Source organism: Mesoplodon mirus (genome assembly GCF_964341445.2).
Source record: "Mesoplodon mirus genome assembly, chromosome: 15".
Classification (NCBI taxonomy): domain Eukaryota; kingdom Metazoa; phylum Chordata; class Mammalia; order Artiodactyla; family Ziphiidae; genus Mesoplodon; species Mesoplodon mirus.
In genome coordinates, this window is record NC_138991.1 from 64,148,059 (window position 1) to 64,172,717 (window position 24,659).

Below are 24,659 nucleotides of genomic sequence, written 5' to 3' on the forward strand. Positions count from 1 at the left end.
TTATTCACCCTACAGAGCTGAACTGCAGAAACAAGACAGCAGCACTGTGATCAGTGCATGTTACTGATCACGTTTTCCTTACTGGACCATGGATGCGATGTATTCATCGAGGTAACAGCTGTTGAATTTGACCAAGTTCACAAGCACCAGAAGGAATTCTGAGGACAGGCCGACGTCCATCCATTGCAGGACAAACTCAGCTAGGGGAGAAAAAGAGGAGAGCAATGTCCGTCCTACTCACCTCCTCCCCAGGAAAATGAGTCCCCATCCCATTCACTGCTGGAAACAGCATCACTGGTCCCCACGGAATGAAAGGCAGGCCAGCACGGGACCGATGGAGGCTCAGCTGGAGCCCGAGTAGGTCAGCATGTCATGGACTCTGGAATTCACCAGCTCCCAGGATGCATGAAGGGGTCTGAGCTGAGGCAGGGGAAGCATTTGTGCATTTGATGCTCAGAGCCCTGACCCCGATGCTGGGGGTGCAAACACGGGCAAGTGTCTAGGAGGCCCCCATCCCCACAGAGAATCTCTGAGAGACACAAGCAACGCTTGGTTGCTAGACACATAAACTTGGACAGAAAAGCTAACCACATCCTCACTGTCAGCACCTGTCCTGCAGGTAGACCAACAGCTGAGGCCCGTTTCTGACAGAACAGCAAGGCCCAAGTCAGATTTACTTCTTCCTCTGCCTTCCTCTTCTCCCCACAGCAGTGACATGAAATCTCAAGACTCATGGAAACCTCACACCATAAGGATGACAGGGAGGATGGCCACCAAAGGGAAGCGCTAGGAGGCCAGACCGGGCATGAAAAGGGCAAGGAGAAAGACGCAGCGAGGGGGCCCCAGCCCTCCAAAAACCTCAGGGCACTCTGGATAAGACCCAGCCTGAGGCCTGGGTCAGCAGCACGCTCTCCCAACAGCAAAACCTCCTGCCCGCCTAAAAGGCACATCTAGGCCCCACTCCCCAGGGATTCAGAGCCAGCCTGTCTGGAGTAAAGCCCAGACTCTGCATTTTTAACAAGCTCCTGGGGAGATTCGGGGGGCTGATCCTGGTTGCACACAGATAAGCAGACCAGTGTGTTGCAGCGCCCTCTGCAGGCCACCCCTGTGAACTGCAGCACTCCCTCTGGGCTCGACAGGCCTTCCTGCATCCCAGATTAAATTTGATCACCAAGGCCAGAGAAACCTCACACCCAACGTGGCACCCACCCAGCTCTTCCTCCAAGTAGGTGATGTGTCTCCCATTGTCCGTGAGGGCCTTGAAAACTTCCAGTCTCTCGTGGAGGTCTTCGTTAGAGGGGTAATCCTTGATGACCTTAAAGAAGAGGGCCCTGAGAACGCCCAAGCGGTCCCCCTGAAGACAAAACCATCGGGTCAGCAGTCCCGCCAGGATCCCCCTGGGTTTCCCAAGCAGCTGTGAGAAGTCCAAGAAGTGCCGTGGGCTCCAAGACTCCCAACCCTGGGGCCCTTTCTCCCTCCCCGAGGAAGCGGCTGTGAGGGACTAACTGGGTAGGGGATCAGGCGCACTGGTCATCGTTTGACCAGTGTGTGTGTGGAGCACCTACTATGCGCCCAGGTCTGGGCACACGGCAGGAGCCAATGCACCCACCCTCGAGGGATGCTCACGGAATGATGATAGCCACCTAACCAAGCTGAGAGTGGGGACTCCTCTGAGCAGTGGGGTGTGAAGGCGTAGAGGAAACAGGCCAAGAGGAGAGGAAGCCTTCCAGGCAGGAATGGTGAGAGGTGGCCTGGGCGTTCCAGCATGGCAGGAGCCCACGGTGAGGGGCAGGAGGTCAGTGAGAGCAAGAAAACAACAGCTCACTCGTACGAGGAGCCATTCTCATCATTTTGGGTGAACTGCTTGATTTACTCCCCAAAACGTCCCAGAAAAAAGGGAATGACAAGCATCCCCACTTTAGAGAAGAGGAAGTGGAGGCTCAGGGGACTCCAGTGACTTGCCCAGGGTCACGCAGATACTAGAGGTGACACCAGCACGCCCACTCGGGCAGTCCAGCTGCAGAGCCCCTGGGAACCAGCGAACCTGTGCCTGGTGCTCTCGCCAAAGACGAGGGTCGAAGCGTGGCCCGCGGGAGCAGTCAGCCCGTGGCCCGCCCCAGCTCCCCCCAGGCACAGAGCGGCCACCTCTTACCTGCCCCTGCACGATGGCCTTCAGCAGAGCCAGCACCGCGTGCCGGGCCTCTGGCGGCCGCTCTGGCTGCAGCAAGTCCGAGACGGCCTTCCAGAGTGCTTCCACCGCGTGCTGCCCGGCAAAGAAGGGACAGGGATTGGTGTGCTGGCCCCTCAACTTGAGGAACAGTTCCATGGGCAAAGGACAGAGCAGAACAACGTGGTCTTTTGACTTAGAACTCACTCCTCTAAAGCCCTCATGTACCTGTCACAGCCCACAGCGACCACGAGCCTGACAAGGGGAACAGCTCCAAGCTACTTCGAACCCTCACAGGTCCCTTTAACCCTCATCAGGCCATAGTCTGAGGGGAGGGAGGAAAGCAGGAAGGCCAGGGAGGCCGTCCTGGCTGTCCCCAGAGATCAGCAGGGGGTCTCTGAGAACTTGCTCAGGCTCCATGGGAAAAGCCACTGGAAGAGTCTCAGAACCAGAAGTACCACAGCGGTCCCCGGGCCTGCAGCCTGACCCAGAAATCCCATGCTCTGGATCTCCCCTGTGTAAACAAACCAGCTTCGGGCCACTCAGTACCCCACCCCAACCCTGACTCTGTTGCCTGGCTTGACTTGCTAAGAACTCTGTCCAGGCTACTGGAATCTGCCTCCTAAGTCCACTCAGCCCACGAGGGAGCTGCTGGGTGCTTTCCCCTCAGCTCCCAGAATCAGTCTCTCTTGTGTCAGCTTCCCTTTTCCACGTTAACCATCCCTGACTCCCTCCAGCCAGAGTTTCCAGACCACTCACCCTTTCCCGGGCTCACTCCTCTTAAGAGGGGAACTAAAATGTCTTTTCAATGTTGTCTGACCAACATTATTCGGTCATACACTGGAATACACTGGAAGTTTTACTTCCTTTGTCCCATTCACAATACTCCTATTGATGCAACCTAAGCCACAAGAGCACACAGACACTAAGCCCGTGGACTACTCCAGCCTCTTAGGCCTATCTGTCTATTCACTTGACGGCAGCTCTGACATGGCTCCCCTTTCCGTACTTATTGTACACAGACAACTTTAAGAACATAGATGCCTATCCTCACATTTATCCCTGGTCATGTGTAGCCTGCACGTTTCAGATGACCTGCAGAGGTCCCTCTCCCCCTGAGCAAATCTGAACCCGCCAGGTATGAGACCCATGTCTCCTCCTGTATCACTCACACAAAAGTGGGTTGAGGCGAGAGCAGAGCCCTTGAGGAACTCTAACGGCAGGCAGCTTCCCACTCTGTCCACAGGACATCAGGAGAGAGCCTGGAAGTATCTGCCCAAAATAAATACTCCTACGTCTGTGAGGCTGCTTAATACCACCCAAACATCTCTCCCAGAAAGACAGAGACTGGTGTGCCTGGGCTTGTTCTCTGTGAAACCACACGCTCTCCTGACATTCCCCTATTTTTCCTTCCTGCGAATCTGTAACGTGAGAGGACAAGTGAGCGTGCGTTTCTGTAAGCACCACAAAACCACTTCTGGATCTGCTAAAAGAGCCTAATCCCCTTGTTCCCCACCTCCACATGTGACTAGCCTCTCAGGGTTATGCTCAGGACATTTCCAGAAGCTTCCTCATCGCTAAGATGAAGACTAAATTTCCCTCAAATGGTGCATATCAGTTCATTAGTGAAGTCAGCTGTCAACCCTGCTCCTAAAAAGAGCCAAATCAGGCTTTAATGCAGCTCACATGAATCCCTCCAGGCACCCAACCAAGAAACCAAGACACACCTACCTCTTCAAATTTCTTCGTTTTGGCAACCTCACAGATGTGCCCTATCACCCGGATGCGATTGTTGAGGCCACATTCAACACTCAGCTCCTGGAGAGATGAAAGGCCAGCGCTCAGACACCAGGTCTCCTTACCTGCCAATCACCGAGCACTCCAGGAACTGCTCTGCCTCTCCCATGCTGGAGACCCACAGCAGAACCTTCGGAAACCAAGAATCACCAGAGTTGACTAGTCCACCTTAGGGCAGTAAGAACAGACAATTTTTTTTTCTTCCATAGCTGCACTTTTTTATTGAAATAAAATTCACATATGATAAAATTCACCACTGTAACGACTTTAAACTGTATAATCCAGTTTTTACCATATTCACAGTGCTTGCAACCAGGTCCACTAATTCCAGAACATTTTCATCACCTCAGAAAGAAGCTTCACTCCCCATTCCCTCCCCCCGCCCAAGCCCTGGCAAAGGCCAATCTACTTTGTCTCTATGGATTTGCTTATTCTGGACATTTCATATATATGGAATCATACGTTATATGGGCTTTTGTGATTGGCTTCTTTCACTTGGTATAATGTTTTCAAGGTTCATCCATGCTGTTGCATGTTATCAGTGCTTCACTCCTCTTTTTGGCAAATACTACTCCATCGTATGAAGGCATCACATTTTGTTTAAACCTTCACCAGTTGATGAGCATTTTGGTTGTTTCTGAACGGGAAACGTTACAAGTGGAAACATTCAACATTATTTATGGGTAAAGCACTGAATAGGCACATCTGTGAGATTCCAACACAGACAAAAAAGTGAAGCCTTACTTCTCCCAGTAACTCACACATTACCAGTTACCCCTGGCCATAACCCTAATCACCTGTGGAGACCATGGCCTTTAGGTCGTCTAGTAAAACAGGTTTTCTTGCAACAACATCTGAATACTAACTCAAGTGTGCTGGACCAAGTCCCCAAGATCCTGACTTCCTGAATTTCCAGAGAAAAGACACATGTCACCATGGTACTGGGGACAGCAGCCACACAGACGGTCACCAGCAGCCCATCTCCCACAGAACCTGGTGACAGACCAAACTCAGCCTTCCCTGCACCTCCCACTAAGCTAGCAGAGAAGACCCAGGCAGCTCACTCACTCTCAGGATTTCCGCCGTGATGATAAACTCCGTCTGTTTGCCCTCTGCAGACCTGGGATTTGGCCTTGGAGTTCCCAGTCCCAGGAGAATCTTGAACTTCTCCTTCAAGCCTGAATCTTTGCTTGCTGGCTTGGCCATGCTGGGCAGGGACGCATCAGAGGACTCCTCTGTGCCGACAATCAGGCAGAGATCTCAGGGAAGGCTCCACCCACCTGCCCCGCCGCGGACCGCGGGCCGCCCGCGAACCCTAGGTCTCCGGTGGGCACGACCTTTTTTCCCTCCCACAGCCCCCGAGAAAACTCCACCACAGCCAGGCGCGGTCCCGGCCAGAAATAAACCCGGAAAATGCCAGGCCGTCCGCCCGCCTCAGTGCATGAAGTGAGGGAGGGGAACTGGGGCCAGGGGGCGGCCGCCGCGGGATCCAGGAAACCCTGACGTTTGCCATCTCTCTTCTCTCCGTGTGGAGGACGACTGTCGGGGGACGCCGGGAGCAGGGACCCCCTCGCACCCGCCATGACTTAAAACCAAAGAATGCTTGGAGCTCCGGAATCAGGCTGCGGTGGGCGCGCCCGAGAGCCGGGCCTGACACTGCGGGGGTCCACCCCCACGGCCTCAGTGCCGAGCAGGCCTGGAGAGGCAGCTTCCCCCGCTGCACCGTCGGAGTCGGCGGTCAGGACGCCTCGAGCCACTCACCACTCCTAGCGCCCGCAGCAGCCCCGGCGCCGAGAACCGAAAACACCCCCGGCCACAAGCGGCCGCCGGAAGCGCGACCTGCACTTTCGGCAGCGGAAGGGCGCCCTGCACTTCCGGCAGCGGAAGGGCGCCGAGGGCCGCCCTCTGGAGGAAAAGCTGGGCGAGTGATAGTCACGTGGCGGGGTCCGGGGGCCGCCGGGACGTGTAGTCCGCAGGAATCCGGCATGAATTCGGTGGGCGTGAGGATGGTGACCCGCAGCCGGAGCCGGGGACCCGGGACCGGTCAGCAGGGAAGTAGGGAGAAGCCCGCGCCGCTCCGGAGAGAAGAGGCGGCTGCAGGTAGCGCCGCGCCCGCGCGGGGGCACAGGAAGAGAGGCGGGGTGGGGGCCTGCAAGAGACTGGGGGCTGGGGCCCTGAGTTCCAGCCCTAGGCTCTTTCCCAGGAGACGGGGCTGGGTTCAGGCGTTCCCACCTCCCCCACCTTCGTCCTGTTCAAGAAAGTTCTCCCGGTCCCACTAGCATGCCCTAGGGTACTCCACTTGTGCCAGGCTGATTGCGAGGCAAACCGGCCCTGTCCTCATAGTTGCTTCCAGCTCAGAGGCCCGGTGCCAAGGACTCTCCCAGCCAGAAGTTTTCTCCCCCTGCTAGAGGGTGCCTCTGAGAGAAAATGGGAAACGGCGTGGCTTTCCTTACGTTTACGTCGTTATTAGGGACCTAATTTGAGATTCAGCGGTGGATGAGAACGACAGGGCCCCTGCCACTTGTCCTGCCTGGACGTCTGCAGGATTATCCAGAGGAGGATTCCCACAGACACCCAAAGACCCCAGGGGTAGTCCAGACAAGATGACACACTGGGCAGAAGCATGGCTGGGGGGGACAGGCACGCGATAATGCCAGCCAGGTAGGCAGGAGCTCTGATGCCAGGACAGAGTTTGGAGTTTTAAACAGGAAGTGACACAACTCAATTCAGATTTTTTTTAGCAGATATTCATTTTTAATTAATTAATTAATTAATTTTGGCTCTGTTGGGTCTTCGTTTCTGTGCGAGGGCTTTCTCCAGTTGCGGCAAGCGGGGGCCACTCTTCATCGCGGTGCGCGGGCCTCTCACTATCGCGGCCTCTCTCGTTGAGGAGCACAGGCTCCAGACGCGCAGGCTCAGTAGTTGTGGCTCACGGGCCCAGTTGCTCCGTGGCATGTGGGATCTTCCCAGACCAGGGCTCGAACCCGTGTCCCCTGCATCGGCAGGCAGAATCTCAACCATTGCGCCACCAGGGAAGCCCCTCAATTCAGATTTTAGAAAGTTCTCTCTGACAGTGTCAAAACTAGATTGGGGGCACCATGGTGGAGGCTGTTACTTAGAGTCGTCATGTGCTAAAGTGGATTTGGTCAGAGGGCCAACGGCATGAGGAAGGCTGACCTGGCCCGGAGCACGTGCTGCAGAGGCCAGAGCACCTGCAGTTGTAGTAGGTGATGGGTGGTTGTTGAATAAATGATGTAGGATGAGTTAGCAGGTAGGGCAGCGCCCACACCTTTTCCTTACCTGTAGCCTTCACTGAAGGGACCAAGTGGTACTTTTTGCAGAGGATAGGAAAGGCTACAGCCCTGTGAAGCGTCAGCGGAAGGCTCAAAGACTGAATGTGGCCTACGAAGCCTCAGAAGGTGAGAAAGGAGAGGGAGCCGAGCATCTCCAGTCACCAGCCTGGGAGCCTCAGGACTGGCAGCAGCAGCTGGAGAACATCCGGACCATGAGGAGTGGAAAGGACGCGCCCGTGGACCAGCTGGGGGTTGAGCACTGCTATGACCTCAGCGCACCCCCGAAGGTAGGCGGGCACCCATCTGCCGATGACCCCCTTCTGAACAAGACACTTGCTTCCTCTCAGGCCTTTAGCAGGGGACAGCTGGCACATTGTGGGTGTTCAGTAACGTTTGCTGAGAGAGAGAGGGAGTTCCTTACACTTCACTGGCCCAGAGCCTAGTCCTAAGACTAACCTGATTCCAATCCCAGCTCTGCTACCCGGTGACGGGCCTCAGTTTGCTTGTCTGTAAAGTGGGCAGCAGCAGCATCCTTTGCAAAGCAATAACGATAACAAGAGCAACCAAGGGCTGTTGAGCACTGACGTCGTGCCAGGTGCAATTCTGAATGCAGTAATAATTCTTTAAGCCTCACAGTGATCTTGCAAAGCAGGTGCTGCTATTTTCCACATAAGTGGAAAATACACCACACACACACCCTTGGCCCGGGCGGATAGGAGGCAGATATCCCATACACTGCCTGGGGTGACACGTGCAGATGAGTAAAGGGCTTGGCTGGGCTGAGCACCCAGGACCCGCCCCCACCCTGGTGCCTGTCACTGTGCAAGCAGGTGCGGAGGTACCAGGTGCTGCTGTCACTGATGCTCTCCAGCCAGACCAAGGACCAGGTGACAGCAGGCGCCATGCAGCGGCTGCGGGCCCGGGGCCTGACGGTGGACAGCATCCTGCAGACGGATGACAGCACGCTGGGCACGCTTATCTATCCTGTGGGCTTCTGGAGGGTGAGCCCAGCCCGTGGCAAGTGGGGCTGGGGGTGCCACTGGCCTGCGAAAGATGTCAGACTGAGTGGGCTGTGGGGTGTGGGAGGCCGGGGTGGGCATCCCTGGCCATGGGTGCCTGGCTATGAGTTCCCACTGGAGCACCGCCCTGCCCCTGCCGTTCTGACCAGCCCACAGGGGGCCTGGCCATGGGGCCTCAAGTCCAGGCGCTGGAGCTCCTTGGCCTTTCCTGTTTGCAGCCCACCCCTTCCTTCCTCCACCTCCCTTCCCAGACGCCTGGCCCTTCTCTTCCTCACTAAGGCTGCCCACCCATCTATCCCTTTGTTTACTCCAAGCCTCCCTGGAGTGCACAACCCCTCCCCTCTGGAGCCCCAACAGGCCACAGAGTACAGGGTGGTGGGTGGGCGGGTCTGTTGAAGGCAGCCTGGTGGGTGGGGCTACTTCCCCTTGGCACTGGCGTGGGCTGCAGTTCATCAAATGGGTTTTAAATAGCCCTGTCCACTCAGGCACAGGATGGGAGCCGCCCGGCTGGCCTGGCGGCTGGTGGGGGAGCCCCAGGCTCCAGCCTTCCTTCCTGAAGGCCCAGGTGCTGTTGAGCCCAGCTTCTGGCTTAGCTGGTCCTGCTTAGCCTGCCTGGTCTCTGGTAGGGAATGATGGGGCAGGGAGACTCAAGCCGGACCCCACGCACTTGTCATTGGCCCCAGGCAAGTGGGAGGCAAGGTCTAGGCCTGCATTGGGCCTTCCTTGGGCTCTCCTGCCCTTGGCTTGTTCCCACCTACTGGGGGGACAGAGGCAAGCAGGCGCCTCTGAGTGTGTCCTGGACAGCTGGCGGGTAGCTCTGGGCACCTGTGGGTTTCCTCTGGGCCTCGTCTTCCCAGGTCGGGCTATACTCCTGACCTCCAGCGCTGACCCCCCCAATCTTTCAGAACAAGGTGAAGTACATCAAGCAGACCACTGCTATCCTGCAGCAGCGCTATGATGGGGACATCCCAGCCTCCTTGGCAGAGCTGGTGGCACTGCCAGGCGTCGGGCCCAAGATGGCGCACTTGGCCATGGCAGTGGCCTGGGGCAGTGTGTCAGGCATTGGTGAGTAGCATGCGCCCACGAGGCAGGAGTGGCCGGCTCCAGGCTTGCTGGCTGCCATTGAGGTTCCCCCCATCCTTGTGACCGACCAGTGACCCCCAGCTCAGGTCTCCTCATTCACAACTCAGCCCGAAGGGTCAGAAAGGTGTTCCCAGCCCAGAGCTAGGCCCACCCCACCCAGAGATGGGTACTAGCAGGAGGAGTTCCTGTTTGCTGAGGAGCTCCTATAGCATGCTGGCCTCTGGGAGAGGCCCTAGATGGACTCGGGTCTGTGCTGCATGAGGGAGAGAGACACTGGGGTAGAAACACTGATGGGGGCATGCAGGGCACCTTTGGAGTTGGCCTGGTCTGGGGCATTTGGGAGGACTTCCTGAGGAGGTGATAATTCAGCCAAGAGCTGAAGGGTGAGGTGGGCTGGCCAGGCCAAGAGGAGGAAATGCATTGCAGGCAGAAGGAACAGCATCTGCAAAGCCATGAGCTGGGAAAGAGGGCCAGAGCACAAGGTTCTGGAATGAGCGTGGGCAGAGGGGGCAGGTGCAGTGCAGACATGGGGACCCGGGGGGAGGAGGAAGCGGCTGGGGGGGAGCCCTTCCTGGAATCCTTATCCTGGGTCCTTGTGTTGCATTCCGGCATTGGAGGAGCTCCGAGTGGAGACAGACCCCTGGGTCGGGGTGGTACTGCTTCCTCAGATCTTTGCCCAGCGAGTGGGGGCTTCTGAGGCTGCACAGCGCAGGCCCAGCCAGCCCGGAAACCAGGGCTTGACCCATGACCTGCTTGTGTGCTCCCACCGTGGTGCTTCTCAGGGACTCATGCAGAGGAGCCAGGAGAGGTGGTGGGGATCCCCCCAGGGCTTCCGAGGCTTGTGAAGCCTGCCCCCTGGGGTAGGGACCCCTTCCCTGCAGTGCCCGCCAGAGGAGTAGGGCTCTGGCTACCTGATGAGGTTGGAGCCCAGAAGCCCTGAAAAGCGGGAGCCAGGCCAGGCGGGGCCAGGGCAGAGCCTCCCTCACTGGGCTTCTGCGGCTGCCAGCCTCTCAGCAGATACTTGAGCTTATCTGGGCGGCTGTCCTCGGCTGCCCGTGTCTAGGAGTGGTCTGGCAGGTCTGTGGGGGAAGGGCCCCCGCCTGCAGCTGGTTGCAGCAGTCGGGAGTGTGGGAATGCTGCCCTATCTGGTTGTCTGTGGGCCAGGCCACCTGCAGGGAGATCGTAGGGAGGGTGGGCCCCACTTCCCAGGGGGTTTCCTGAGAGAAGAAGCCCCCTCGAGTAGAGAGCCAGAGCCATGGGATACAGCAGCTGATCCCAGCTCTGCCCTCCCAGCTGGGTGGCCCTGGGCAAGGCACTTGGCTTCTCTGAGCTGGGCCACAAAGCAGGGGAAGTAGTTGCTCCCATTAGAGGCACAGGTGTGCAGAGCCCTCCTGGACCGGCCCACAAGTATGGTGTGGCCCTGGGCTGGGCTTCTGGGTAACTTAAGGGCACGGTCACCTACATGTTACAGAGAAAGAAACTGAGGCTTGGTGGTGACCCAAGGGTGTGGCTTCTCCATCTGCGTACTCTCCCTGTTACCGCTGTTTGGGGCGGGCCTGAGCCTTTTTCCAGGCAGCCAGCAGCAGGGGAAGTGGGCCAGTGCAGGAACTTGCTTTCTCTTCGGCAGACACGATAGGAGGAGGAGGCAGGGGCTGCATCTGGCTAGGGGAGGGGGCCTCAGTGAGCAGGTGCCCAGGCCAAGCCCCAGGGTGGCCGGCCACGGGGAGCCAGGGCTGCGGCCGGGTGCACAACAGCTGCAGCTGGCCTCGCCGCGCTCCCCGCTCCGTCCCTGATGGTGCAGTGGCAGGTGCTGGCTCTGCAGGCAGTGACTTCATGCCATCCCACTAGGTCAAGCTGCTGCCACCCAGCCTGGCACCCATGGCCGGTGCCTGGGCCAGGAGGCACTGCTGCCTGCACCCCAGGAAAAAGGCCCAAGTCCTCTGGATCTGGCTCCAGCCCCTGCCTAGCAGCAGGGATGGCCCATGTGACTCTCTCTCAGGCCTGCGCAGTTCTGGGTCCTCCTCAGAAGCTGGTGGGGGTTGGGGAGGTGTATAGGGGGACTCAGGCTTCAGACTCAGCCCCCCACCAGCCCGCACTGGGAGCCATGGCAGGGATGGGGCAGTCTGGCCCCGTGAGCCTCCCCCGTGTTCACCCTGCCCCGTCTCCAAGCAGCAGTGGACACACACGTGCACAGAATCGTAAACCGACTCAGATGGACCAGGAAGGCAACCAAGTCCCCGGAGGAGACCCGCAGGGCACTGGAGGAGTGGCTGCCCAGGTGTGCAGGGTTGGGGTGGGGCAGGGCGGGCTCCCCTCCCTCCCGCCCTCCCTCCACACTGATGGCTCCCACCCCCACAGGGAGCTGTGGAGCGAGATCAATGGACTGCTGGTGGGCTTTGGCCAGCAGACTTGCCTGCCCCTCCACCCGCGCTGCCAGGCCTGCCTCAACCGGGCCCTGTGCCCAGCAGCACATGGACTCTGAGGGCCTGGGGCCTCTGCCCGGCACCACTCTGGCCTCTTTGTGCCTTTGCTGGGGAGCCATAGCCTGTTTATAATAAAGTTTGGGGGCTGTTTGTAGTTAGGGTCTGGCTGATTTCTACCCCGGGGGCTGGAAGGCGGCATGCTGGAAAGCACATGCATGAGCTGTTTGCACCCGTGCTCACGTGTGTCTGGAACAGGGCTGCCTGGGAGGCCAGGATGGGGACGTGACCATCTGGGCTGAGTGCTGGGGGGCAGGGGTGGCGGGGGGGTCGTGGGAGCCAGTTGCAGCCAGCTGTCTGGAAGCCTGCTGGGGACGCTGGAAGCCCAGGCTGCCTCCCGCAGCAGCTGGCTGGGGACCTGGAAACACACGCCCCTTCCTGAACTTGTGCACCGAGAGCCCCAGCCTCTGCCACGAGGGCCCCACCCCCAGTGTTTACAGAGCCACCTGGTCTCAGAGGGACACCAGCAGGCCCAGGGAGGGCACCACAGGGCACAGGGCCTGACCTGCGTGTACCTGCTGGGGGGCCAGGGGCCCAGAAGGCTTCACAGGGAGGTGCTGGTGAGAGGGCAGGGTTCCGAAGCACAGGGGTCCCAAGTGCGCTGGAGAGATAAGCAAGAAGGAGCAGGAGCTGAGAGGGGCCAGCGGATGGATTTGGGGAGGGGAGGCTTAGGAATGGCACTGTTTCCAGCAGCTGAGACTTGGGGAGCTGCAGGCTGCCACCTCCCTGCCCAGACCATGACTCCTCCAACCCCCAAAATGAAGGCTCAGGAAGGACAGAGACAGCCAGGGTCCAAGGAAGGCCTGTTTATTCTGAAGGCGCGCATGTGCTATGGCTTATGGGGCAGACAGCGATGTGGGTCGGTCAGGTTCTGGGCAGGGGGAAGGCAGAGTCGGTGGGGTTTCCTCGGGGGGAGGCTCCCAGCAGGGGCCAAGCCCGGAGCCTGGGGTCCTTCCTGGGGGCAGGCTCTCGCACAGTCTCACCCCGAAGGCCTGGGGACTGCCACGCAGGTACAAGGGGCCTGTCCAGAGTCTGCCCTCCTCAGGGGCACAGGGCCTACATCCTCAGGCCCCTCAAAGAGCCCAGGCCCTGTACCCCCGACACCCCACCCCAGGGAGGGCAGAGACGGGGCAGAGGGGCAGCTCTCACAGCCACATCTGGCATCCCCGGCACCCCCCAAAGCCTCAATGAACACGGCCTGCGAGCCCCCCAACTCTGTCCCTGGACGTCCCTGGCACTCCTGCTTGGGATGGCTGCTGCTGAGGGGGTGGGGAGAAAATGGTTTGCAGAGAAAGGTTTGTTTTATTGCAATTATTTAGAGAGCACGTCCTGAGGGGGGTGGGGGCAGGGCTCTGGTATTAAGTGGAAACATGTGTGGAGCTAGAGCTCTTTCTGGAAAAAAAGCAAAAACACAAATTCCTTTAAGTCAGCAGGCCCAGGCAGAGCAGCAAGGGCCGGGCCCCGCGGGTCACCACTGCCTCTCCCCCTCTCCCCCTCTCCCCTCTCCCCCCTCTCCCTCTCTCTTCCTCTCCCCACATCCCCTCACTGTCTCTCTGGGTATCTCACATCTCAGGGGCTCTCTCTCCCCATCTTGCTGCCACACTCCCCTAGCACCCAGCGGGTGGGGGGCAGGACGGGGTCTCACTGGGGCACAGGTTGGTTCTTGGGTGGTGGTGGGACCACCACGCCTTGGGGGGTAAGGATGCCCCCTCCAGTCCACTGAGGGGAGCTCTGGGCGGGCCCGAGGGGCAAGGCCCAAGGTCCGTGCAGGAGGAGCCCAGCAGGAAACAGGCAGGGAGGGCTCAGAAGTTGCTGAAGATCTCTCGCTTCCGGTTCCAGTCCATCTGCGGCGCCCGCTTGTTGACCCTGGTGGCTCTCACCTTCTCCTTGGCCTCGGCTGCAGTGGGGCTCAGGTGGAGGCCGCTCTCCTGAAAAGGGTCGCGCTTCCAGGTGCTGCCATCCTAGGGGCAGACACGGTGGGTGGGTGGCCAGAGTGAGCCCTGGACCCTGGCCCCCAGACGGGTGGCTTTTCCCAGGGAGTTCACACCAGAGGCCACCTGGCGGCAGGCCCAGGAGGGCTTCCTAGAGGCGGTGGCCTCACAGCTCAGGCTGACAGCTCCACAGATGCCCGCCCCCAAGGCCTCAGGCCCCCCAGTGTGTGAACAGCAGTAGAGGTGGATAGGCACCCGCTACCTCAGTGTCCTTGTCTAAGCCAGGCAGGTCACTTCGGGACGAGCACACGGAACCACCATTGAGCTGGGAAACCAAGGGTAAGGCTTGGCTTTAGGAGCCCCACCCAGGAGCCGCTGTGCACACACAGGCTTACACGCACACATGCAGACACGCGTGCACACGCCAGAGCTGCATTTATTCCTCCATTTGGCAGTGGCCACTGAGCCTCTACTACACCCTGGAGGTGCCCGAGTGTCCTATGGCGCTGGGGTGTGGCTGACCCAAGACGGATCCAAGGGGCATCAAAGCTGGGAGTGACAGGGCCAGGCTAGGTCTCACAACCATGCTACACAAGGACAGAAATCTCGGGAGGGGCTCTGCCAGGTCTGGGGACCCCCAGAGGTGCCCCTGTGGTCTCCCAGGCTCACCCTGTCCACTCCCACCCTCTCACCTGGGCCGAGCTGGTCCCGTTGGTGACTGGTGATGGCAATGGACCTGTGGGGACAGTGTGTCACTGGCCACTCAGCCCCCAATGCTTTACCCCAGCACTGGGCCCCAGGGCAGCCGCCCACCTTCCACATGCTCCTCGGTGGGTGTGACCCGCAGCCGCTTGAAGTGCTCATCTGTTTCGGGGTCCACCACAAGCAGCCGGGCCTCGTCCTCCCATGCCTTGATGCTGGCAACCACCTCCGCGTGGCGCAGCCCCTCCACATTCTGCCCGTTCACCTGCCGCCGCCAGCACGGGGTCAGTGCTGCCTGAGGGCAGGTCCCCACCAGCCCCCCAAGCCACTTGGCCAGGTGTGGCATCAAATATTCATCAACGCTGTCACCAGCCACGGCAGCAAGAGGAGAACCAGCTCAGGTTCCCAGCATCTCCCTCCTCCCAGTGAGGACCCGGGGCCCAGACAGACACAGACACAGACAGACAGACAGACAGACACACACACACACACACACACACACACACACACGGAAGGGCACGGGCGTAGACAAACATACGGGCAGGCACGGACACACACAAAGGGGACATGGGCCAGTCACAAACAGAAAAGACACAGGCGCAGACATACACACACAGGGCAGGTACCTCTATGAGTCGGTCCTGGGCACGGAGGCCAGAGTGGGCAGCAGGTGAGCCCGGGTCCACGGAGCGGATATACTGTCCGGGCCGGGACTTGTCACTGTGCAGGTTAAACCCGTAGCCCTGGGGGCCTTTTTGCAGGTGGCAGAGCCTCGGGCGCAGCTCCCTCAGGGGCCCGTTGACATCCTGCAGGCACAGGGATGCAGGGTGAGGCTCCAGCTCTGACCTCCCACCCTAGAGGCGCTGACCCCACCCCTGAGGCCTCCGGTCCTGTCCCCAGTGTGCAAAGGCAGGAGTGGAGGTGGTGGGAGGGAGCCCCAGCCCCACACTCGGCATCATGCCCCCACCTGACAGCATCCCCAAGTCTCAGAGACCAACACGGGGTGGGGGGGGTTGGGGGGGTGATGCTTAGGCTGCCTGTTACCATCCAGCTTCCGGATCCTGAACAAAGCCTTAGTCTCCAAACCCACAAAGGACCTGTGATGGGGTCAGGGGCCTTACAGGGGTGTTGGGAGAATCAACGGGCTCAAGGCTAGGGCTGAGCACAGACCAGGGGCCTAGGAGAGACAAGTGCGATGAGCTGCCACTCGTCACAGTGTCCAGGAAGGCTGTGGGCCCCGCCTGTCCTCTACCCAGCCCCCATCCGGAGTGTGGGGCTGGCAGGGTAGGGCTCTAGGACCGGCTGTTTTGTTTATGCTCCCAAAGGTCTCCCTAGGGCTGATGGCAGTGCGGCTGTGTTTGCTTTCACATTCCAGAGCAAGCTGGAGCCGCCCCCACCCCCACAGGGCCCAGAGACTTGGGACGCACGGGCTGGAGCCTGGGCAGGAGCCCCAGTGAGGGAGCAGAGTGAGGGGCTGAGGATGCCTCCCACCTTCCCTGCCCTCCACAGAAGGCTCACGTTGCCCTGAGGGTCCCCCCACCAACACCCCAGGGCTCTGCGTCCGTTTTACCTCTGGCATCCTGCAGTAGGTTCTGGGCTGGGGGTGCGGGAGGGCCGTGCAGGCAGAAGCCAGACCCCAGGGCCCCCACCCAGCCGGGGCCTGAGGTAGTGACCACAGCGCTGAGTGGCCAGCGGCCACTGGTGCTCAGTTGAACATGGCGGTGGCCGGAGGGAGCGGGTGGCCAGCAGCTCAGGTTTCCTGGGCGCTTGGGGCTCAAGTGCGCGTGCAGATGAGACTATGCAGGGTGGGGGTGCTCACCAGGGCCTTTTCCTGTCCCTCTACCTCCCTGTGTGTGGCCAGTGACCCTGGGCCAGGCTGGGGGCTGTATTGAGGGAGGGCCAGCCTCCAGGCCTTCGAGCTCACCCCCAAACCCCAAATCTGACTGTGGCTGCCCAGCTGTGGGACCAAGCATGTCTCTCCTCACAGGGTGGTGCCTTACCTCAGTCTCTAGGCCCTCCCACCCCCGGGGAACACCTTCTTCCGGTCCAGCCTGTGCCCCTTCTCCATGACCCCTTCCCTGACCCCCAAAGCCTGCCCCCTTGGAACCCCCGCTGCAGGCCACCATCTGCCCCATAACCCCAGGAATTCCAGGGACTGGGCTGCTGCTCCTCAGTCTCCCAGGGGCTCGGCCAGGCATCCTGGGCTGAACTTGGGGCTGTGAGACCCCCGGGTGCTCCAGGAGCTCACTTACAGACTCAGCCCCTCTCCAGACACACCTGGAAGTACAGGTGTGCAGCTCTGAGGCGCCTCTCAGGTTCAGGCTGTCAGAGCACAGGTCCCAAGGCTGGCCAGGGCCATGCGTGGCCGTGGAAGTGTGACATGAGCACACCTGGTGGTGGAAGTGGGCCCAGGTGGCAGCGTGGCATCACATGGTCAGAGACCAGCCATCCAAACGTATCCTCGCAAACAGGCTTCATGGACCCGTGCGGTGACCCATCGTGTGAAAGGACAGCCCTCGGCACCGGGCCCTCGGCACCGGGCCCTGTGGCCTCTTCCCACGCCCTCCACAATGGTTCCAGGGAGTGGTCTCTCAAGGCCCCCAAACGGGAAGCAGGACTGGCAGGGGGGACAGCTGGGGCCATGAAGCCAGGCTGAATGCAGTCACTTCTGGTTCGAGACCGTACTGGCCATCTCCCTGCCTCAACCCAGCACGGCCGCCTCTCATCACACAGCCAAGAGGTTTCTCCTAACATCTGGCCGAAGTCCCTCTCCTTACGATCAGGGTCCAAGGAGCGCCAAACTTGGCACTAGACCCCTCAGGTTGAGGGGCTGCAAAGGGGGACGGTGGGGAGACAAGGCTGGCAGCGTGGCGACCCAGGGGGAAGGCCCGCGGGGAGGCCCAGCACCATAGTAGGTCAGGAGGGGGTGCAGGCTGGGCCCGGCGCATTGCTCACATTCCTCGCTCCTGCCCTGGCTCAGAGCACTTCCTGTTGCCTCCCAGCTAGGCCCTCAGGCTTCCACAGGCTTCCAAGCCCCAATTCCCTACCAGGCAGCCACAGAGCTGGACAAGCCCTAGTCTCCCGGCCATGCCTGTAACCAGACAAAGAAGCTGGCATGGGGGTACCCCTGGAGCCAGGCTGTACCACCCCCCAGATGGTGACTCACCAGCCCTAGCAGAAAAAGGCCCCCATTGTTGCTCAGGGTCCAGCCTGCTCACACCAGGGTCACCAGGGTCCCCAGCGTCCCCTCTCCCAATCCTGGGGGACAGAGACTAAGCTGGCTGCCGGTGTCCTCACTGCCCACCCTGCCCCCACCCCACCTGACCTGCACAAGCCTCCGGGATGGGCTCCGTGGAAGGGCTCCTGGGGCCGGGGAGGGTGGTGTGGCACTCCCAGAGCGGGCCATAGGAGGCGGGACAGAAGCGGCAAGCGGCGAGCGTCCAGCTGGAGTGGCCTGAGCTCTCCAGCCAGCCCAGGCTGCCACCCCATTTATCCACCTCCCACTGTGGCCCAGGCTCCCCAGGGACGGGTGGGGACATAGGGCTGAGTCATTTTGAGGAGCAGGGTGGTGGCTGAGCCCCCCTCCCCTTCTCAGGCTCCAGCCCTGTGTCCCCCACCGGCCAGGTTTCCGTCCCAAGAAAGGAAGGAAGGAAACTGCTGGGAGGCCCTGCCCTGCTCCCAGGACCCAGGGCTGGGGAGACAAGGAGGCAAAGGAGGGGACCCTGACCTCAGAACATAAGGCAGTCCGCTGCAGCTCACGGGGGGATGGGGAGCAGGAACCAGGGAGCCCCAAAAGCCCTCTTGTAGGCACCACGTCCTGTACCAGGCGATCACCCTCTGCAGGACTCTGTCACCTCACTCACTCTCAGCCCCCAAAGGCCTCCAGAACTGGAGGTGGAGGCATGGGCTGGCTGTGAGGGGGAGGAGGGCCCGGGGTCTATCACACCCCTGCAGCCCTGGCACCGCTGGCTGCCCCGTCGCTGTTCGGGGCGGTCCCCCATCATCACTGTCACGATCAGCTGCACTGCAGCTGCGGCCACCCCAGCCCAGTCTGAACGGGGCTGAGTCACCACTGACAGCCCTGACAGCCCCCGGAAGGGAGGGGCCAGCCACATCAGTGTCCTCCCCTGCCCACCCCCTCCTCCCTGCCCAGGACAGGAGGACACTGAGGCTGAGAGAGCCAGAAGGGCCCTTGGGGCCTGGACTCCCACCTCAGCCCTTCCCCCCACAGGGCATGGAGGGTGGGCCCCTTCATCCCCCACCGTGAAGCAAACAACACACATCTGTCCCCAGTTCTCCTGACCCACTGCTGTTGAGGCCCTATCCGGGCATAGCCCTGTATATAAGCATCGTCCACCCAGGCTCCCTCACAGCCTGTGGTGGGCGGAAGCTAAGCCTGGTTTGTGGAGGTTAGCGGAGGTCCAGCTCTTCCTGCCCATGCTCTGAGCTCAGCCGATTAAATACCGGGTCTCTGGCTGGGAGGGAAAAGAGAGACCATGCCCTCAGGGACTCCCCTGACCTTATGGGGTCCCTGTCCCCCTGCCAGCCCCAACCACAGAGGGACCTGCCAGACGGGCCCCACTCTTTTCCTCTAAAATTACACCAGTGGCAGGCTTCCCTGGTGGCACAGTGGTTAAGAATCCGCCTGCCAATGCAGGGGACACAGGTTCAAGCCCTGGTCTGGGAAGATCCCACATGCCGCGGAGCAACTAAGCCCGTGCGTCACAACTACTGAGCCTGCGCTCTAAAGCCAGAGAGCCACAACTACTGAGCCCGTGCGCCACAACTACTGAGCCTGCACTCTAGAGCCCGCGAGCCACAACTACTGAAGCCCGCGCACCTAGAGCCCGTGCTCCGCAACAAGAGAAGCCACCCCAATGAGAAGCCCGCACACTGAAACAAAGAGCAGCCCCCACTCGCCGCAACTAGAGAAAGCCCACGCGCAGCAATGAAGACCCAACACAGCCAAAAATAAAATAAGTTGAATAAAAATAAATTAAAAAAAAATACACCAGCGGAAGACCCCTCCTAGGGCTTCCTGCAGCCCCCAGAGCCTGAAATAGTGGAGGGGGAAGGTCCCACCCAAGGACAAGGTGCCTCCCCACCCTCCAGATAAGGCCTGAGGGCAGAGTTTTCCACAGGAAGGTGAACTCAGCCATTTGTGTCTAAATCAATGAACAAACGCCTAGCGGGGGAGGGGCGCTTCCTCCTGGGGGTGAGATGCCCTGGGAAGGAGGGAGGCTCCAGCTCTCAGTTTGGGGGGGTGGTCAGCCAGCGCACCATCCCAGGGCTCCCCTGAAATCACAAATCTGATCCTAACACCCCCTACTCTGGCCTTCAGTGGCCCTGGGGCAAAGTCCAGACTCCAGGACTTGGCACTGTGGCCCTAACCACCACCCCCCAGCCTGCCCTAGAGCCACAAAGAACAAAAACGGGGGGCAGGGGTTCATGCTATTGCCTGTGCCCAGGCTGTCTCCCCACCGGGAATGCCATCCCCTCCAGGAGAAACACGAGGCCCCACAGGATCCAGGTCACAGGCATGGCCAGCTCGCCTGGGAGACATCCAAGAAAGGGACAGGGCAGGTGTCAGGGTCCCCTGCACACCCAGAAATGTCAGATCTCACACCTCCACCAGCCCCAGGCCAGTGGTTCTCAAAGTGGGCTCTGGGGAGCCCCTCGGCTTGAATCTTCCTTTAAAGGATTTTTCTCTTTAAAAAAAAAAAAAAAGAAGAAAAAGGTAGTAGGGGCACAAAAGACAGAAGGTAGTAAGGGCACGGGGCTTCCAGGAGGGCAGGACAAGCAGGCTCTTCCTCCTGGCATCCAGGTGCTGCCCCAATAGGGCCACTGCCCAGCCCCTGCTACCTAGAAAGAGACAGAACTAGACTCCCCACCACCACCACCTCCCCCTTCCCCAGCTCTTCCCCAGTTAGCTCCTCCTGTCTGGAGGGGGGAGCAGGGAGAAGAGGGAGGTGCCCCAACCCCTGCAAACCCCGGAGCTGAGGACCCAGCTTAGAGAGTCTCCTCGGCTGCCACCATGGAGGAGGGTCAGCCCCTCTGAGGCCTTCAGAGCACAAGCAGGCTCCTCAGACAGACGGACAGACAGACACCCAACACAGGCACAGAGCTGAGCACGCTCAGTCCCGGGACATCCCAGCAGCCCCTCCCCAGGTTCCTCAGTCCCTAGGCCAGGGAGGGGGTAGCTTGTCAGAGTGACCCCTCCTAGGACAAGTGGCTCTGAGGAGCGTCCTGGGGAAGGAGGGCCAGAGACGGGGGCAGTGGACCAGGGCCAGGTTGCCCTGACACTACCTGGTTTAGAGCACAGGCTGAGGGCAGAAAGAGTGGCTCCAAGTAGCCAAGAGGGTTTTCACCAGGGGCAGAGAAGGGGCCCAGAGGGGCAGCGGAGACGGAGACAGATACTTCTGGAGGTGACCAGAGGCAGAGACTGCTGTCAGGAGGACAAGAAGGTGGTTCTGGGAGAGCCCAGGGTGGTCCCTGTGGGCAGAGCCCACCATACCTTCTGGGCAACCTCAGAGCTGAGGCTGCCCCCTCGTGCCCAGTCCGGCTTTGGCTCCCAGGGGTCGTGGGCAGGCGGCAGCCCTCGCTGGGCCATCTCCTCGGTGCAGGTCAGTTGCCGCCGGCGGAGCTCTTCGTCCGTCTCCCTGTCCACCACCAGCAGCCGAGTCTGCCCCTCCACGGCCTTGATCCTCTGTACCACCTGGGACAGGTGGGTGGTGGGAGGTCACGGCCAGCACTCCAGGCAGCACATGGGCAGCGGCACCGCCCCGGGCTGGCCCAGGGCTGTGGGCAGGCTGCGAGCCTACCAGGGGCAGGGGTGGGCGGCTGGATCGAGAGGCCCGCTGGCTCCGCCTCCCACCCCCACTCCAGCAGCTCCCTCCCTCTTCTCCTGGGGCTCCGGACACGAGGGCCCAGGCTGCAAGGGCTGCGGGGGCCTCGCAGGGCCTCGCCTTGGCCCAAGAAGTGACAAAGACGGTGCTCGGCCGAGCTTCGGGTTTTCAGTATGCGTGTGTGCATGTGTGCGGCCTGCACCCCGCAGCCTTCTGTTTCAGGGTGTCTCTAGGTCTGGGTTTGAAGGAGAGAACTGTCTCCCTGGGTCACAGTCTCAGTGTGTTTGTGCCTTTTTCTGTCTTTTCCAGTGGTGGAACATGGTGGTCTAAACCCCTACCGCTAGGCCTTCCATTCTCTTCCAGATCATGACAATGGACCTATTCCTACTGGACCTGCGGAGAGAACACCTGGGTTCCTGTGGCAAGGCATCTCCTCAGGTACCTACCCACAACCCGGAAAGCAGGATTCAGACACAGCAGGGAGAGGTGGGGAGGGGCAGGTCCACCTGTGGGACAGGTGTGGTTACACAGGTGTCTGTGAAGTATCTAGAGCATGTGCATGGTGACGGAGCATACATGCTAGTGTGTGCCCGCAGGAGGGGCAGTGCCCACTGGGCATTGGGGAAGGAAGGGCAACACCCCACACCTACCCCAAGGCCTGGAAAGGACAGACAGGGCCCCCACCAGCTGCTCAGTAGATGTTGTCAAAAGATAGGAGGGTCTGAACCAGGCCCATCTTTGCCCCAGCCCTCCTCTGTACCTGTCTTTCCCCATGAGCCACAGAGTCACAGGAGGACCCCAGGACCCTCATGCTTCCTGACTGTGGGACCCAGACGAGTCACCCAGTATCCCCAAGCATCAGTTTCCTCATCTGTAAAATGGGAGCTGTAACTGTACCTTCTCCCTCCCAAGACAGTGGGAAGGTCTCAAGTGGTCCTGTGTGAAGTTCTTAAGAGACCAGCGCCCCAGGAGGCCTGGGATAAGCATTGCTCTTGGGGCAAGGGTGGCAGCAACTGTTAAACAGAGGCCAGGCGCCAGCTCTACCAGGCCCTCCCTATGGCCTGTCAATCCAAGCTCTCTGGCCTTGACCCCCATCCTCCAGCAAACAGCCTATCCAGCTGACACTCTGGGTAAAAGACAGAAGGACGGCAGACAGATGGACAGACAAAATCTCCAAGGGTAGAAGTGAGAGTTCAGCTCCCAGCCCAGCCAATTTACTAATCCCTAGGCCCAGGCCTGGCCACACAGACAGGTGCTGGGTGGACACAGAGGAGCCTGAGTAGAAGGGGTGGAGGAAGACTGGACCCAAGCCAGGTGAGTCCCTGGTCAGTGGGAGATGGACACCCCCAAGGGGTCAGAACCTGCAGAGAACCTCCCTCTGGCCTTTATCTTCAGCTGCGAGGGGCAGGGGGCTGTGACCAGTGACCCCTGCCAGGCCATCCAGCAGCCTCTTTGGAGAAGAATGTGCTGCCACAGCGGTGACTCCCACCAGGACCCAGACACCATCAGCCAGGACACACACTAGTACACTGGCTGCAGACACACTGACGACTACACATAGCCAGGTGGGCAGACACACAGGCCGGGACACATATATACACAGCCACACACAGGAGGGTACCCACACACACACACACACACACACATCCCCCAGTTCACACACGTCCAGGCATGCAGATCTGTACGCACACACACATATCTAGGGGTGCAGACCTGTATACTCATGTGCATACAGTCCAGCACACACACTCATTCAACTGATGCAGGCACACACAGGTGTGCCCTCCCTGTGACATCCCCCGCAGGTACACAAACGAGGGACCTGTACATTCACAGACATACCCAGTTGTGTACACACGCACATGTGTACACGCTGATAGAAAAGCACCCCGATCCCCAGGCACAGGGAGACCCCCAGGGGCCAACTCCTCCACACATTGCGCTGAGGCCGGAACAAGACTTAAGAGCGAGGGCTGAGACAGGGAGGAACCGCAATGCGGGCCCCTCCCTGCCAGGATTCCACCCCCCACCGCCTCGCTCCGTGCAGGACCGACCCGGGCTGGAGGAGGCTAGGAAGGAGTCCGGTTGCCTCTGCCTCAGCGGCCACGTCCCCCACCTCTCCACGGGAGCCCACCGCAGGCCCTTGTGCGATCCCCTCCTGGCCCGGAGAAGGGAGCTGAGGCCTGGGCGCAGGCAGCCTCGAGCTCGGTGGTTATTGGCGCCCTCCGCGCGCGCGGGGCAGGGACGCGCTCCGGGGATGGGGGCGATGGGGGGTGGCGGAGCGGTGGGCCGGGGATGGAGCGCAGGCACCCACCTGGTGGTGCGTCTCACCCTCCACGTTGACGCCATTGACCTCGACCAGCCGGTCTCCAGCGCGCAGCGCGGCCGCCTCCGCCGGGGAACCGGGCTCCACGCGCCGAATGAACTGCCCGCGGCGGCCCTTCTCGCCGTGCAGGTGGAAGCCGTAGCCGTGCTCGCCGCGCACCAGGCGGCACAGACGCGGCCGCAGAGGCTCCGGTGCGGCCATGGTGCCGGCTGCCCACCGGCCGGCCAAGGGCTGGCCACGGCGCTCACGCCCGCCGCCAGCAGGCAGGGGCGCGGGGGCCGGCTCGCCGGGGGTGGGCGCGGAAGCGGCGGCGGCGCTGGGGACCCGGTGGTGGCCTCGGCGGCTCCCGCTCGGCTCCCGTCGCCTCCTGCTCCGGCTCGGGATCTGGCTGCGGCACCGCCCCCGCGCCCGCCCCTTCCCCGCCCCCTCCGCCCGCCGCCCCCGCCCCGGGTCCAAGCCACCCTGGTCATTTCCCTTGCCTCCGCGCTCCGCCAGCCCAGGGAGGCCCTGGGGGAGGCGTCAGGGGACCCCCGAATCACCAGGACCCCTCTTTCTCGCCACCATTCTGGGCAGCCTTCTTGGCGCCAGCACCTTTGCCTCCTATGCCAGTAACATTTATTGAGCACCTACTGTATGAGCAGCAGGGGTATCAAGGCAGGCCCCTGAGGCGGGAAGGGGATGGAAGAAGGATCCTTAGACTGAGGAACCCCTATACAGGGGCCCGAGGGTAAGAACAAGGGCCACGGCTCTGCCCACCCTCCTCGGGAACCCCCCTCCCCCTCCCCTCTCTCCCCTCCCATGCCCCGTTCCTGTACCAGAATCCCTCCTGCAACCCAGAGCTTCCCTGACCCAGCACAGAGTCCCAGGATGGTCCAGGAGGCAAAAAGAGGGGTTTGAAAATGACAAGGCAGCAGCCCCTTCCTATATCCTGTAGGTCAGTGACTGAGTGACTTCCTGGCCCAGCCCAGGAGTGATTGTGCCTATCTGTGCTACCTTTGACCATTAAGCATTCCCTA

The 24,659-nt window shown here is 60.6% G+C and overlaps 3 protein-coding genes across 23 annotated transcripts in view; 1 reads left to right on the plus strand and 2 right to left on the minus strand.

The window, feature by feature from the left end:
- Positions 1-5,809, minus strand: part of TSC2 (TSC complex subunit 2) — a 37,985-nt gene extending 32,176 nt beyond the window's left edge. For all 18 annotated transcript variants that reach the window (XM_082645267.1, XM_082645266.1, XM_082645269.1 and 15 more), the window contains exons 1-6: positions 5,726-5,809; positions 5,033-5,199; positions 3,899-3,985; positions 2,153-2,263; positions 1,210-1,354; positions 83-200 (exon numbers count right to left, since the gene is read on the minus strand). In XM_082645267.1, the coding sequence (XP_082501393.1) occupies positions 83-200; positions 1,210-1,354; positions 2,153-2,263; positions 3,899-3,985; positions 5,033-5,170 (599 nt within the window). In that variant the 5' untranslated portion in view covers positions 5,171-5,199; positions 5,726-5,809. The remainder of the gene's footprint in view (positions 1-82; positions 201-1,209; positions 1,355-2,152; positions 2,264-3,898; positions 3,986-5,032; positions 5,200-5,725) is intronic.
- A 52-nt stretch (positions 5,810-5,861) lies between these two features.
- NTHL1 (nth like DNA glycosylase 1) lies at positions 5,862-11,936 on the plus strand. Its single transcript, XM_082645892.1, has 6 exons — positions 5,862-6,064; positions 7,306-7,544; positions 8,088-8,258; positions 9,182-9,341; positions 11,532-11,637; positions 11,718-11,936. The coding sequence occupies exons 1-6, from the start codon at positions 5,950-5,952 to the stop codon at positions 11,839-11,841; spliced, it is 915 nt and encodes a 304-aa protein (XP_082502018.1). The 5' UTR covers positions 5,862-5,949; the 3' UTR covers positions 11,842-11,936.
- A 689-nt stretch (positions 11,937-12,625) lies between these two features.
- Positions 12,626-24,021, minus strand: NHERF2 (NHERF family PDZ scaffold protein 2). 4 transcript variants are annotated; one of them, XM_082600524.1, is made up of 7 exons: positions 23,632-24,021; positions 20,987-21,187; positions 15,099-15,278; positions 14,584-14,737; positions 14,463-14,506; positions 14,033-14,095; positions 13,501-13,800 (listed from the first exon to the last, which is right to left on the minus strand). In XM_082600524.1, exons 1-7 carry the CDS (start codon positions 23,842-23,844, stop codon positions 13,642-13,644), a joined length of 1,014 nt encoding a protein of 337 aa, XP_082456650.1. In that variant the 5' UTR covers positions 23,845-24,021; the 3' UTR covers positions 13,501-13,641. The 4 variants fall into 4 exon arrangements, with proteins under 4 accessions (XP_082456649.1, XP_082456650.1, XP_082456651.1 ...); XM_082600525.1 differs by lacking the exon at positions 14,033-14,095; XM_082600526.1 differs by lacking the exons at positions 20,987-21,187; positions 23,632-24,021 and adding an exon at positions 17,798-18,105.
- Positions 24,022-24,659: the final 638 nt, after the last annotated feature.

What these genes read in the sequence shown, in the direction of transcription:
- NTHL1 (XM_082645892.1), top strand. Translation starts at nt 5,950, where the DNA reads ATGAATTCGGTGGGCGTGAGGATGGTGACCCGCAGCCGGAGCCGGGGA. An exon ending in ACCTCAGCGCACCCCCGAAG is followed by an intron (nt 7,545 to 8,087) that starts GTAGGCGGGCAC and finishes CTGTGCAAGCAG; the next exon opens with GTGCGGAGGTACCAGGTGCT. An exon ending in ATCCTGTGGGCTTCTGGAGG is followed by an intron (nt 8,259 to 9,181) that starts GTGAGCCCAGCC and finishes CCAATCTTTCAG; the next exon opens with AACAAGGTGAAGTACATCAA.
- NHERF2 (XM_082600523.1), bottom strand. Translation starts at nt 23,844, where the DNA reads ATGGCCGCACCGGAGCCTCTGCGGCCGCGTCTGTGCCGCCTGGTGCGC. An exon ending in CCCAGGACCGACTCATAGAG is followed by an intron (nt 14,738 to 15,098) that starts GTACCTGCCCTG and finishes TGGCGGCGGCAG; the next exon opens with GTGAACGGGCAGAATGTGGA. An exon ending in CACCGAGGAGCATGTGGAAG is followed by an intron (nt 13,801 to 14,583) that starts GTGGGCGGCTGC and finishes GTCTGCCCCTAG; the next exon opens with GATGGCAGCACCTGGAAGCG.